The sequence below is a fragment of the Salmo trutta genome, chromosome 6, assembly GCF_901001165.1.
Source record: "Salmo trutta chromosome 6, fSalTru1.1, whole genome shotgun sequence".
Classification (NCBI taxonomy): Eukaryota; Metazoa; Chordata; class Actinopteri; order Salmoniformes; family Salmonidae; genus Salmo; species Salmo trutta.
The window spans coordinates 19,311,498-19,327,061 of NC_042962.1; the positions used below are offsets into that span (position 1 = coordinate 19,311,498).

Below are 15,564 nucleotides of genomic sequence, written 5' to 3' on the forward strand. Positions count from 1 at the left end.
TGCCTCCAAAGGTGGATGCCTCCGAAGTAGGAGTCAGGGCAGTGCTGTCCCAGCGCACCGGAACCCCTCCAAAGCTGCGACCCTGTGTCTTTTACTCCAAGCAGCTGAGCCCTGCCCAGAGGAACTACAACGTAGGGGACCGGGAACTCTTGGTGGTCAAGAAGGCTCTGAAGGCATGGCGGCACTGGCTGGAGGGGTCCAAACACCCTTTCCTGGTGTGGCCGGACCACCGCAACCTGGAGTACATCAGGGCAGCGAAGAGGCTAAACCCGAGACAGGCCAGGTGGGCTCTATTCTTCGCCAGGTTCCAATTCACACATTCTTATAGGCCAGGCTCGAAGAGCGTGAAGGCGGACGCTCTGTCCCCTCCGTCCCGTATCATCGTACCAGCAGTGTGGGACGTGGACGCCGACATACGGAACCCACACCTGCACAATGCCCGGAGAACCGCGCCTACGTGCCCACGGGTGTGCGGGACCGCCTCCTTACCTGGGCGCACACGGCGCCTGTGAGGGTTTAGGCCGTACCATCGCCTTCCTGACTGAGAAGTACTGGTGGCCCAACTTGGTTAGGGACGCCCGGGTTTACGTCTCTTCCTGCTCCATCTGTGCCCAGTCAAAGACACCCAGACACCTCCCTTATGGAAAGCTCCTTCCCCTGCCGGTTCCACAATGACCCTGGTCTCACCTCTCGGTGGACTTTGTCACTGACCTTCCCCCCTCCCAGGGGAACACCACCGTTCTCATTGTTATGGACCGGTTTTCCAAAGCTTGTTGCCTGTTCCTCTGCCTGGGCTCCCGTCGGCCATGCAAAGGCTCTTTTTACACACGTCTTCCGGCACAACGGGAACCCGGGGGACATTGTGTCAGATCGTGGCCCTCAGTTCACTTCACGTGTATGGAAAGCATTCATGGAATGCCTGGGGGTCACGGTCAGTCTCACTTTCGGGTACCGTCCTCAAGCTAATGAGCAGGTGGAGAGGGTCAATCAGGAAGTGGGCTTGTTCCTGAGGTGTTACTGTCAGGACAGGCCGGGGGAGTGGGCGGATTTTCTACCTTGGGCTGAGTACTCGCAGAATTCCCTCCACCACTCCTCCACTAACCTCACTCCTTTCCAGATCGTGTTGGGGTACCAGCCGGCCCTGGTACCTTGGCATCCAAGCCAGACTGAGGCACTTGCGGTGGACGAGTGGTTTTGGCGCGCTAAAGAGACCTGGAATGCTGCGCACACTCGTCTCCAGCGGGCCATGCGTCAGCACAAGAAAAGGCAGACCGCCACCGCAGTGAGGCGCCTGTCTTCTCTCCAGTCGACCGGGTCTGGCTCTCCACCCTCCGCCGGACCCTCCGCCTGCCATGCCAGAAGTTGAGTCCGCGGTTTGTGGGGCCGTTTAAAGTCCTGAGGAGGGTTAATTAGGTAACGTACGGTTTGCAACTCCCTGCTGAATACCGCATTAACCTGACTTTTCATGTGTCTCTCCTCAGGCCAGTGGTGCCTGGTCCCCTTGCTGAGGCTGGACCCAGTGACGCCATGCCTCCTCCTCTGGACATCAAGGGAGGTCCGGTGTACTCGGTCCGTGAAGTCCTGGATTTGAGGCGTCGGGTGGGGCATCTCCAGAACCTCATCGACTGGGAGGGGTACGGCCCATGGAAGCGGTGCTGGGGTCCCGCGGTGGATATCCTGGACGCTTCGCTGACCAGGGATTTTCACCGTCGGCACCTTATCGACCCGTACCGCATCCCTGTGGTGGTCCCCGAAGCCGGTGTCGTCCCGCTGCTTGTGCAGCGCGCCAGGGGGAGGGGTACTGTCACGGATCCCCCCCGGTACTGCTGCTCATTCCGTTCAACAGCTCCGGAGGTCTACGTCACCAGCCTTCTAGGAGTCACTGAACTGGATTCACTACCACCAAACCTGGACTGTCTTGTCTCATTACGTACACCTGGTTCCCATTCCCCCTGATTAGTATGTGTATATATATGTGCCCTCTGTTCCCCATTGTCCTTGTCAGTTATTGTTACCATGTCCGTTGGTCTTGTGAGCACCTGTGCTGTTGTATCGGCTTCCATGCTACGTGTTATTGTGCACTTGTTTTACGGGTCTCGTCCCGTGTATTATTTAGAGGTTTACACCTCGCTCTTTTGTTTGGGTGAAGAAAATAAAAAACCCTATTACGTATTCCTGCACTTGTCTTCTATCATTATACAGCGCGACATGGAGGTCCTGGGGTGGTGTGGTTACACGTGGTCTGCAGTTGTGAGGCCGATTGGACGTACTGACAAATTCCCTAAAACAACGTTGGAGGCAGAGAAATGAACATTACATTCTCTAGCTACAGCTCTGGTGGACATCCCTGCAGTCAGCATGCCAATTGCACGCTCCCTCAAAACTTGAGCCATTCGTGGCACTGTGTTGTGTGACAAAACTGTATATTTTAGAGTGGCCTTTTATTGTCCCAAGCACAAGATGCACTTGCGTAATGGTCATGCTGTTTAATCAGCTTCTTCACTTTACATGTTGCGTTCATATTTTTGTTCAGTATTGTTGAAACAACTAGATTGTCTTTACAGTGTATAGTAGTGTGTACTGTTTGACCTTGTAAATAAACTACAAAAAGTGCAGAAATCAATTGCTCCTCTCTGAAGATGCCGCAATATTATATTTTGGAGCTGTGAACAAAGAAAGTAAGCAAGATGAACAGCTGTATTGTGATAAACCGTCACCCCATATGCTGAAGGAAAACAATTTCTATGAAGTGGGAGAAAAAAAATACGCTTAATCAACTAACATTGATATTACTTCTGGCAATTAGGAGCATGCTGATAATGATATGAGTTTTCAGCTGTAAATAATTATGCTGCCTGCAGGCCATGCTTTAATTCTCCTCTGTATCTATAAACAATAATCAAACCACCGGGCTAAAAAGTTGGATTTGGCGGTTGCGGTGCATACTGTAGTTTGGGGAAATGCTGCTCAGTGGGGCCCTGTGGTGCTGCCCGTGGCAGGCTTGACCTTCAGGTGCTCTGAGTGCTAATGTGCTAGCGCTATCGATCAGCCTGCAAGCAAACCCAACCAGCCCAATGCCCAGGCTAGCCAAACATCAAACAGCCAACTGTCTGTGAGCCTCTGTGCCATGACAGGAGGGTTAGGGCCGAGGCTGCTACTGTGGCCTCTGTGGTCCGCTAAATGGGGACATTATAGGGGAACCACTGCCATTGCAGCAGACCACAACTTGTTAATGAGCAATGTATATTTGGGCCACATGCAGCTTCAGCTTAATTGTTTATACAGTTTATACAGTGCTGCTCGCCCATGTTGCTGGAAGAGTAAAAAAATAACTCCAATGAATGTCACAGTCGGGGTTTGCCTAATTGCTATAAAAAATACATTCAAAATCCATTAACAGTATGTGACTGTGTTGACTGCCGTTTGAGTATAGCTAGTACAATGATGCCATGCCACCCTGACATTGTAGATCATGCAAGCAACTATTAAATGCAAGTAAGCCTATAAAACTATTTCACTAGTTTCAAAGAACTAAAGTATATGGCACAACAGGGAGAGCTTAGTTGCTTTGGCAGGGAGAGTAAAAAAAAAACCCGAAAAGCCTGACAGCTAACTTTACTCACTGTCTACCACGAGGCGTAAGTCTGCCAATGTCAGAGGACTAAGATGAAGAACATAATTAAGGAAACATATGAAAGCTGGAGCTGGGCTTGAGATTAATTAGCCACATGTCAATACTCTCATCAATACCCGATTAACAAATGACACATGGCCCAATGAAGGCTATTGATTCCCCTTGCATTCTGCAGCGTTAATAGGGTGAAGCTGATTCTGAAAGCTGACAAAAAAAAGAGAGTTTTCAAAGTACAGTTTGTTGCTGAGCCTCGCCGGGAACAAAAAAGCAAATCTAAAGTCTGAAATCACCCAAAGTAGCAAAATCGCTTGCAAATCTCACGCTATCCCTGTGATTGTTTTGACCGCAATTGAATGTATTCGAGAATTTCCATATTTTCAGTCTTTACCGTAATTAAAAATGACCCCAAAGCAAAACCAAAACGAAATGAAGCAAAAAAGGACTCAATCTAAATTAATGGTGCCAGAACGGCCAACATCATAAGTTAGTCCCTTTATGGTAATGATAGTAATGAACACTTAGATGAGGGATGAACAATTCCTGTCCTAGAGTCGAATCCCTATGCAGGTTAATTAGGTAAGATAACATCATTAACCAGTCTCATGCCTACATTGAGAATTAATTGGATAAGATAGAGCCAGATCGTAGATTTAGGTCTATATTTAATCATTTAAACGATCAAAGACAACTAAGCTGGAAAATGGGCAGTCCAGATCGGTGAATGTCTTATTTAGATCACATATACAACCAGTTTATTAGGCACAGAGATGACGCTAAGCTCTGTAGTTTGGTGATTGTATAAGCCTAATTATGTTTTACTGAACAAAGGACTTTATTTCAGGAATTATATTATTGATTTGGTGCCCTCTGTTTTGTTTAAATGTTTTTTTTTCTTCTTTCTATTGTGCATGTTCTTCACTCTATTAAAGGTAACCTGTACATCTCTGGAACTAACCAGTTCATGTGTAATGTACATTGTCCAATATAAATTAGGTGAATGTTAGTTTATCATATTATTCATGATCAAACATGGTAACATGGATTCCAAATCACTAAAAGAAAGAAAGAAAGAAAGATATTTCTCATGCAAGCAATCTCTCTCCCTCAGATGAAAAGGCCACCGATGGCCTAGGTAGTTCCTCAGTAATAAATAACAAAGCTAGGGCTGTTTCTTCTTTTGGAGACATTAGCCATGCCCTGTGCCTATTGTGAAGGAAGCAATCTGCTGCGTTTTGTACCTATTCTTCACACCAGCTGTAATGCACTCCAGGTTTTCTTTGTGACAAGAATGTTTATATGAACCATCCTAAATAATTCATGGGGAACCTTTGTGTAAATTGTCATACTGCATAATGAATGTTTACAAAGCTGTATGATGGCTTTACCTTGGATGGGACCTCATTACTGTAATTGATGTTGAGAAGTAGCAAAGTCATAATATCACTCCTCCCTGGAAATACATTGATGGTGAAATCTCTTTGAAAGGTTGTCTGAAACCATGCAGATCTGCTCTGCATAAATAATAAATCAACATTTAAAATACCAACGGTGGTGCCATCTGGCAGATGTAGCCAACCCATTGCTGAAACCTTATCTTTGCACTCAACAGTTACACCAAACAGTAACAGTGTTGCTCACGTGCTCATCATTTGCTGTTGTTTCCCGCTTGCCCAAATTTGGAATTATAGTATCAACGCAATAGTTACTTACACCAACGTTATAGCCATACTGCCAGATGAAAGGAAATATACTTTGAATTCGACACCAGGGATAATGTAACTTAGGCCTTTTGTACGCTATTTAGACACAAAACCGTTCACTCAATGAATTATGTTTATATTTTACGAAACACTCAGGATACATTGATAAACATTTGAGAGCTCAAGCAGGACATTGATACTCACCTGTAGTAATGACGGCAACATATGGCGTAGCAACGTCACCATCACCTTGGCTACAGGATCCTGTCTTGGTGAAGGCCGGGTAGAGTTCGGGGGGAGAGAGGCAGGCCGTGTCAGGTAACTTATTCTATAATCCTATTCGCATGTTTTAACATTTACCCGAAGTAATTTCAATGTAAGATAGATCTGAGTGATGCTATCAACCGACAAATATCAAGTTTTATCCGTCTGTATCATGAGTTGACCAAGGTCTTGGCTTGTAACGATAGACTTCTGCAGGAAATGTGAGCTTTTATTCGTAGACGTTTGAAGTCATGAAGTAGGCTACAAGCATTAGTTCGACATTAAACATAAATTCCACTCACATTACCTTGTTTCAAAGTATTTAAGGGTACAGTTTGCCATTCTTGTGCTACCTTTGTGTGATGTTCTGAAATTGCAGGTGTCTGCCAAACTCGAGAGCGCGGGCCAATACCTTTGGGTCGGTACTAGTTACGACAGCCACAAAGTTAAATGCCGCGTTAAAAACAACTGGGAACTCGGAATTCTCTAACTTCCGACTTCAGTGCGTTCAAAACCACTGGGAACTCGGGGTGGTGGGGGGAGAGCTCCGACTGGGAAAATCGATTTGAACGGTCATCCAACTCAGAATTCCAACTCCGGAACTCGGGCCTCTTTCTAGAGCTCCGTCTTTGCGACCTGTAGATCACTGACGTCATGATTTGATCTCGTATTTTTCCGAGTTCCCAGTTGTTTGGAACGCGGCAATAAACCCCACAAAGTCTTCTTAAAATGTGATTTCAAACCTTAACCACACTGCTAACATTATGCCTAACCTTAAATGAAGACGGAAAAGCTCATTTTTGTTGTCATACCTTATTGCGATAGCCAATTATGACGTTGCGGCAGGTAGCCTAGTGGTTAGAACGTTGGGCCAGTAAAGGTTGCTGGATCAAATCCCCGAGTTGACAAGGTACAAATATGTCGTTCTGCCCCTGAACAAGACAGTTAACCCACTGTTTCTAGGCCTTCATTGTAAATAAGATTTTGTTATTAACTGAGTTGCCTAGTTAAAAAAAAAATATATATATATATATATATATATTGTGGGAACCATAACTTTGACTCTTTGCGCGCTTGGTTGGCAGCTCTCTCGTTTCAGACTCAGCGAAACACCTTCAATTTCAAAACTCGCACAGGTAGGTAGCGCTAGTGGAAAGAAGTACGGCAAATAGGCACATACGTTTCATACAAGTTTATGTATGTCGAAATAATGCATTAGTAGATGGCCTATTTCACGACTTTTTACAAATAATAGCCTAGCTAAGCTTTCTGTAGGCTAGTCGGCAAGGCCTTGGTCAACTAACTCATGATACAGATGAATAAAACGTCTTATTTGTCGGTGGCATATGTGTGTGCAATGTTTCTCCATTTGCCTGCTGCTCAATCAATCCAATAATGTGAACTGTATATGGAGAATATTGTGTACGGGGCAGACAGCCTGTTGTTAAACAAACTGGGGAACAACAACAATATTGCACCTCAAGCGAGGCCTTGTCGACTACTGCAGGAAACTTCAGCTATTATTTTCGGACTATACATACATATATTTTTTTCTACATTAACATATAAATTCAACACGCATGAAGTTGTTTGCATATTTTGTGATACAGTTTGTCATGCTAGTGATATATTGTTGCTCTCAATTTGCAGGCATCCCACATCCTGAGTAGGCCTACTGTATGCACTCACAGATCAGGTTCCACATGCAAGTGCTAGGTTTCTCGATTCAGCTGTTACTCATACCATCCAGTTGCCAAGAATGTGAACTTCATAAGAAGAAACAGGTAAATACAATAGAAGTAGTTGTTAAGTAGTCTATATTGATAACAGGGCAGGTAGATACGCTATTGTCAAATAAACAACTGGGGAGCAACAATAAAATTGCACCTAAATGGCATGCAGGAATTGTGACCTCTGTGTCCAAGACAAGATAAAATACATACTTAGGAAATAATTGTGGCCTGTGCCTCTGTGACTATGAAATTACATCCTTTATCCCTGTTGGTGGAAAAGAAAGAATGTCAACCAAAAATGTAATGTCACACAAAGCCTTAGAGAGCGGAAGTTCTTATGCATAGCAACAGAACAGAACACCCTCTCATTCAGGATTAAGGGTTGATTGAGCTTTGCTGAGTAGTTTACCTAGGAGATGATGCTTCTCAGGGCAGAGGAAGGGTAGGGGGTCAAATACGTTATTTGTATCACTACATCCTGTTGAAACCCTATAGAACTGGGTTTCATTTCCTGTCAAGGTAATTTCACACTTTTCATAAGCTCTCTTTGGGTCCACTATTCCAATGGAGTACTTGATTTATTGGAAGAATGGTACATTTAAGAGTTGTAGTAACAGTTGTCATGACATGTGTTTTCTTCAAAGTGTATTTAACAGGATTTTATGTTATTGGTCAACACTGGCACTGTATGGCATGGATCAATTGTTTACTAAGCATGAGATAATGTAAGACGAAGCAATGAACTCATAGCCAGTCATCACTGGATGGGCGCTTGTGTCGTTAACTTCAACCCACAGAGTGTGTTAAACTCAAAGGACTGTAGGGCGTTGTGTACATATATTTGCATGGCCTTTGCAGAGCCAGAACCCGAAGCAGTAATGAGTCAGTCATTTCTGTGGTTAAGAAACTGTTGGCAATCACATTACTTGGAGAACAGCGTTTGGCAGATAGAGGCTAACAGCTTTTTACAACCAATTGTCTGGGGCTCTCACAGCATCTCGTTTTATGACCTCTATAAAACATTCAACCACCCATCTCTATTAATAACTAAGAAAAACAAATCACCAAATGAAAAACATGAATTTGAAAACCGCCTTTAATTCAATAAAATGCACATGTACAGGAAATGCTACAAAGTAGCTCTTTATCCGAACATAGTCCTAATCTTTCCCTTATCCCAGTGATAAAGAGGAATGGAAAAGAATAGATGCAGCTGGAAATATAATTAAATAGTTCCAACAACTGAGAAAAATAATAACTATTTAGTTATGGTCCATATTAAGGTGTAAAGATATCCCGTGGTCTTTCCTTTCTAGTGTGTGTAATGTGGACTACACACTGGATCGCTTTCACCTGGTTATTACGCAGAGTGTAATTTGAAATAATTACAAAAACATAGGCCCACTTGTTACAACATACATTTTCCCTCACACATACAACACACAGATTCAATAGCTTAATGTTTTTCAATCACACCCAGTGGAGCAGTGTTTAGTGTGAAAAAGTGTAGCATTTCATCCTAACTCACATGGTATGGGATCATCTTTCACATTTTGCCTGGGGTTTGTTTAGCTATTTCTGCAGAAACTTGTGGAAGCCATGTGAATTACCATAGGAAAAGGAGATACAATATTATTTGGTATTTTCTATCAGATGTAAATGAATGAACTATTTGAATAATAAGGGCAAATAATTTGCTATCTCTGATATAAATAAACTGCACTTAGCCCGTAATTCTCCTAGACGCATTTAAAGTATTATAGTCTGTAGCTCTAAACACAAGCAACAGAGGGAAATTAAAGATATGATTAGTACTGTATGAAATGAAGCATTTTGTGCTATAGGGTCTGCATAGGCATACAGTAAGAACTTTCTGTAATAACAGCATACAAAAGTGTTTACTATATTCACTCAATTGATTTCCAACTTTTTACAAATATAGTTTTTCTTCGCCATTCATTTAGCAATTTTCTTCTGCACAGGTTCCAGTCACTGTCCAGGGATCAGAGTCAAACGCTCCAAGATCGGTGCAGTCATGGACACTTCTGGCAGCGTGAGTAAATTTTTACCACTAGCCCCGTAGCCAAATACAGGGGTTAGGCCTTCATACCTCCATTTTCTCTGAAGGTGCTAGGGCAGGCTGACCATTGACATTTAGCATTCCTCCAAGCTGCCTCTGAGATTTCAATGGGGATTGAGGGGTGTAGAGGGCAGAGCTGGGGCTGTGGAGAGTTCTCAAGGAGAGGGAACAAAAAGGCTCTTGGAAATCCCAAGGAGTTCCCATGATCCTTGGTGAAACCTTGATCCTACTGTGTTAGATTTCCATTACTTAGGGTGCACAAAAGTCCATATTTCAGTGATTTATTTTGCCTCTTGCCAAGGCGTTAAACAATGAATTTGTGAGATTTCCCCTGTTTTGGGAGTGAAATATTTCAAATGGATTTGATAGTTATGATCTTTGTTTTTCTCATTATTCAGGCCTGGAATGTCTGGTCCATAATCATTGTGTATTCTGGGTCTGCACTGACATTTCTTTCAGCCTTTAGAGCTGCCTGTGGTGACATTTTGTCATGAAAAGTTTTCAAAGTCATATTTCAAGGTTCTCCCTGTAACATACATAATCTGTTAGCATCAAAGGAGCACACATGCATAAATAATTGACTAATTCACTTAAAGGGGCCAGCATAGATTAATTAAGCCTGAATACTAATTATGTTTTTCTGTCTACACCAACTGAAGCTGTTGTTTAATGTGAAACTGTTTGGTGGACAACAATTACCACAAACCTATAAGACTATTTATATCCTCTAAATGAAAATAGGTTTAGTTCCGATTTAATTTGAAAGATTATGTTTTGATGCTGTTGTAGGACAGAAATGTCAGCCAATTCCTATAATGTTTTAAGTCAGGGGGGTATTGTAGTATACACACTTTTAAATACAAAATACCTCTATATACTGTACCTTGTATTTCCATCATTCACATTTTGCTGATATGACTTTTATCTCAAACTGATTGAAAATAGCTTTTCATGCGGTACCATTTTTTGAATTGGCCACTGCATATGTATTTGAAAGTAGATAAAGCGGGCCTACATAAAAGATGACAACAAAAGCAATTTCTGCCAGCATTGATTAAGCAATATGTTGTTTAGTTCAGTCCCAGCCTGCAGAAACCTTTCACTACACGACTATATACCTGTCACACACTTGCATATAGATTGAAAAAAGATTCAATTCCATTGTCAATTTAGATATGCATCCATTTACTCTGTGTGGCAGTTGTTTTCCTTTCATGGGCTAGATTGGGAGAATAGCCTGTAAACTAATGCACAATGCTGCTATCCTAATGATTTTAAAAACAGTTGTTCAGATTTGGAGCTCTCTAATATAATATAAGGATAGAGACACAACACGCCAGCATCAGTATGGGCCTAATGTATTCGTCCCTTTAAACCCCAGTAAAACTCTGTCATTCCAAAGAAGCTCCTCTCGTTGACTCTGTGCCTGCTGCACAGACTGCTGTCTGGAAGTGGTAGGCTTTAAGTTGCTTGTTTCTGACACAGCGGACTTGGGCTGTCCTCGCTCCCCTCGTAAGCAGATAGGGATGAGGGAGACAGCTCAAAGCGGGGTTTGTTTACAGCCGGATAGAAGAAAACAGCCAGACGTAAATTAGGGTTGACGGTTTCATGAAGCACAATTGGTTGATGGCAGATTCAATGTGACTGGCCTGAACTGGGCGATGATCCGTACAGTATGCAAAATTTACTTTCTAGCTGGTCTGTGCCCACCAGCCTAGCAGCAGTCTTCTCCCCGAGCTCTCACAGCTCCGGCTTTGAATGGAACCCGAACTGAACAAGGCATTGTTGTACCCAATTCCTTTTGACAACAATCACATTCTTTTAAAAAACTTCATAGATTTTTCTTGTCACCAGTTATAAATGATTTTTTTCTCGTCTTAACCACAAAGTAAGCATTTTTTTTACGTGCAGATTCAATTAGGGAAGGAAGGGCATGGTTTTGAGCAGTAGATTCCTTCAAATGACAACACAATGAATTCAGGGCATTTTTTACTTTGGTATTCAGGGCTTGTTATAATACACTAGAGCTTCTTGGCACATGACTCCAATACAGCAACATGCATTTAATATATTTATGTTCATTGGAAAGACATGTCAGAAGATATTTGCCCCTCTGTAGTTTATCCTGCTCGTGATATTGTTAGAATTGGAACAGTTGTTCAGATTCCTAAAATCCAAGCTGGCAGAATCGTCACATTATGCCACCACTATTACCTTGTTTTTATCACTTGCATGTTTTAGAAATGAAACATCTGCATGCTGCATCCTGTTAGAGCACACTGGGTGATTGGCGTTGTAAAAACGGGACATTCTGTCACTGTCAGTGGAAACCAAGGAATTAAAAGAGAAACATGCATTCTGTTAGCTCTGTAAATGGAGTGGATTAAGTGAAGTTTTCTGAATTAGATTTTTACCGACAATGACCAAAAGCGTTCTGCTCGCAGCATGTGGACTCTCCATGTGTACGTTTATTGAAATGGTTTACTGAGGTTTATCTTAAACAGGAACTGAATTCAATATGATACATTCACGCAAATCTCAAAATGTGTTGACATTTGGTGGAAGACAGAGCTAATTCATAATTTGAGGAATAAGACCAACTCCCATTTTTAATTTAGCTACACCTGATGTGCAGATGTACATTTCAACGTCATGAGTTTGTCTTTTGATGTTGGTTTTAGTGTTACTGACGGTAGACTACAGTTTGCCTTTCTAAGCAGCAGATTGATGCACATAATACAGAAATACAGAAAGTCTTACGACATAACAACAGATTCAGCTTGACTCATACAGATAGGGAAAACATGTCTGGAATAAGCCTGGGCAATAATGCAGCATTATCAAGAATCCCACGACAACAGTATACTGTACATGTAAATGCACTGAATAAGATGTCTCTTTAAAGGCAGTGTTAAAGGGATTGGGAATGCTACATTTTTATATTTTCTATAGGGAAGGAAGCAAATATGGATATTTCATAGTAATTAGAAGGATGTATAGTTCATTTTATTCTGGCCTAAGATAAAACATAATGCGTGATAATTAAATGGGATTTATGTGAGTTTTTTTGCCTTCCTCTTCAAAGTGCCTTAGTCTCAAGGGCAAAAACAATGATTTGAAAAATAAAGGCGTGCTATCCGCCCACATTGTGCTAATTTGATGATTAATTACACTAGCTAACTAAAGACCAGCCCCACAAATGTCTCAATGTATCCTACAATACCACATACAATACATGCCTACTGTCATTTACTGTCAATTCCTTACCATGCTGCATTATTGCATATTCTATACAGTGTTTTTTAAACGTAAACAGCAGTTTCATAGTGTATTCATCTCGAATTGTCCTTCAATATGATGATGAAGTCTCAGAAGTATGATTTGTAGGTTACCATGAAACTAAAACAACAACAACAAAAAACCAAGCACCATTTTGCATGCTGCTGCATCTTTTTTGAATTACTAACTCAGCCCGTTACAGAATCATATAAACTGGTGTTCATATACACAAGGCGATGTTCATTATGTGTCATTTTCCTATTAGCAAACTCATTACTTGCTTCTCAAGTAGCGATACTATTATAACTTCCTCATTTACTTTTGGATATGAACCAAAAACTGTACAGTATGTGTTTAAAAAATATGTTCGACACTGGAAAAGGAAACTGAATCTCATGCTACACACTCTGGTCTCTGGTCAGTGTTTTAAGTCTTACTGTTCTCTACAACTGGGAGAAATTGATTGGAACTCAGTGGAAAGAGAAAATGGTTTTTAAATAAGTTACAATTAGATAACCATTCATCTCTATGGTATAAATGAATGTCTTGCTGTAGGGCTTGTTGGATGTAAAAACAGATTTACAAAACTCTTCTTTCCAGATTGGAATGTGTCCTCCAATATTTTAATTGCTCTGTCATTTAGAATGAACCCCCCCCGCCCTCCCATACCCCTGATTTTGTCTTTGAAATTAAATATTGTATACAAATACATGCTGTTCATGGGCATGGGCACCGTTCATCATCAGAATCTGCATAAATGATTTTTGAAATTGAAGTTCCAACTAAATGCTTTGAGGCTATAGCTAGAGATCTTAAACATAAGGATATGCATGTACAGGGAAATAAACATCCATAACAAAAACAACTACTAATGTGATTTACCTGGGATTTTCTTGTTGTTCTTCTTGTCCACAGAAATTAGAGGCTCACCATTTTGTTCCACCATTTCTTGATTTCAAAGGGGATTTCTACATTTCTAGTTTCCATTTTCATTAGTATACCACTCTCAGATGAATGACATTGCCTCCAACAGTATAGGGAGCATATAGAAATAGCCATGAAATATTATGTCAAAATCCTCATTATTACATTGAAGTGCTCATAGAGAAAGACCCATTATAGGCCTACCGTGCATGTACTCCTGTAGGTGGCTTTCAGTGATCACGGTTTTTATTTCCCTCTTTCATGTGTTATCTAATAATGTTATATTGTGGCCATGTACTGTAGGCTATTGAATGGTCTTATCTTTGGAAGGGGCAAAGGGATGCTTCATCAAACTTCTTTGGAGCACACTGGATCTTAGCAAAACTATTTTAGGAAGAGTCACAATATGCTGTGATTAAGTGAAAATGTTCCATGATGCTTGGGGTTGTACATCAAAGTTAACAAATGGCTATGGAGCCCAATTACTATGGGGCATTCATAGGATATTATGAAAGGTTCGCTGCAAGTTGGGTTGTGTTTGGGCTTTGCTATGCAATTTGCTTTCTATCACATAAGGGATTTTTTTTTTTTGCACTTCCCATAAATCGAGTATTGAGTATTTTTCAAAGCATCACAAAAAAATAGCAGAATCCTTGAACTCTCTGATTTTAAGGACCATTTTTCTCCAGACTTTTTAGGATGTGTTCATAAGAATGTACGTAATGAGCAATGTGCTTGGATTTCCATATTCATTTGCACAATGAATCTCCACACACTCACGAAGCCTGTGTAAAAATGCATAATTTTCCAAGGGAGAGAGTGTTGTTTCCCATTCATTTGGAAAAAGGAGGAAGTATTTTAATGTGACCTTCATTACGCATTCGTGACAACTTTTCTTATTTATTTATGATTAAAAATGTTTCCACTCCTGTTGTTCAATTAGTGCTTGACCCCTTTAGCGGCGATGTAAATTAAATGACATTTCGGTGTCGTCCCATATTTAAAATACTGCGTTAGTTGCGGATCATAAATGATGATCTTCATTCTGCAGCTAATTTATTCATTTAACAATTTCCCTCCAGAAGTTACAGCAGAAGGCTCTGCAGCAACCTAAGCAGAAGAAATCCAAGTCGGCTGAATTTCTGATGGGTGAGCCCTGCTTGATGAGTTATTGCTCATAATTTGTGTAAGGATTAATTAACTAATTACAGACAAATGGCTTTGGGCTAAATTTTGCTCTTGCTTGTCAGGGCGCAATTTGTAATTATTTTAATCATTTCTTCTTCTTCTCTACCCCCCCCCCCCCCCCCGCAAGATTCAGATTTAATTTTAACCTAATTGTGTTTTAGTGACATTCGAGGAGGATGCACATCAGTATTTAGGGGGAGAGGAATCACTAGAAGGAATGTTCTGCTGCCATTAAATGTGCTTTGGTATAATGCGCCACTTTTGACCTTCCTGTTGTGTTATGGTGGTTTTTCTTCTCTTTTTTTGCAGGCGGAATGGAGGAGAGTGCTGTGGTGGAAGGCATTGAAAACCCTGTCTTCGATGGCAGCTACAGCACAGAGCTTTCAGCTTCTCGGGCTTCAGCAGGGAGAGAAATTCAACGTGACAGGCAAGATAGCACCCTTGCAGCTCACCAACAAAAAATGGAGCTGCGAGCCCCTGCCAAACCAAGAGGTGAAGCTTCATTCTTCATTAGCCTCAAACCCGTTGACAGTGGATTTGTGGATTTGTTCCCGATCTAACCTTTTGGGTTTCTGAGGGCCTGGTCCTCACATTCCAAAGCTAGCGTGTCCTAACAAGTACCCCTCATATAAATTCCACCTAACCGGAGAATGTCACAAGAGTGGGGGTTCCAGAACACCCTGACAGAATCAGCCTCTCAACTCACACTAACAGTATTCTGCCTTCTGGAGGGCTGGAGTCATCGAAGAGAGCATTTACTTA

At 41.7% G+C, this 15,564-nt stretch overlaps 1 protein-coding gene across 7 annotated transcripts in view; it reads left to right on the forward strand.

Annotated features, from left to right (window-relative positions):
* Window positions 1-5,326: 5,326 nt before the first annotated feature.
* ofcc1 (orofacial cleft 1 candidate 1) overlaps window positions 5,327-15,564 on the forward strand; it is a 167,502-nt gene continuing 157,264 nt past the window's right edge. For 4 of the 7 annotated variants that reach the window (XR_003878713.1, XM_029755618.1, XM_029755623.1 and 1 more), the window contains exons 1-5: window positions 5,327-5,652; window positions 7,249-7,382; window positions 9,314-9,384; window positions 14,697-14,763; window positions 15,112-15,294. Coding sequence is in view for 6 of the 7 variants with exons in the window: in XM_029755618.1 (XP_029611478.1) it covers window positions 9,367-9,384; window positions 14,697-14,763; window positions 15,112-15,294 (268 nt within the window). In the remaining variant the exon portion in view is untranslated. Of the gene's footprint in view, window positions 5,653-6,481; window positions 6,509-6,669; window positions 6,735-7,248; window positions 7,383-9,313; window positions 9,385-14,696; window positions 14,764-15,111; window positions 15,295-15,564 lie in introns of those variants that run through there. The other 3 variants (XM_029755619.1, XM_029755620.1, XM_029755622.1) reach the window with 3 other exon arrangements.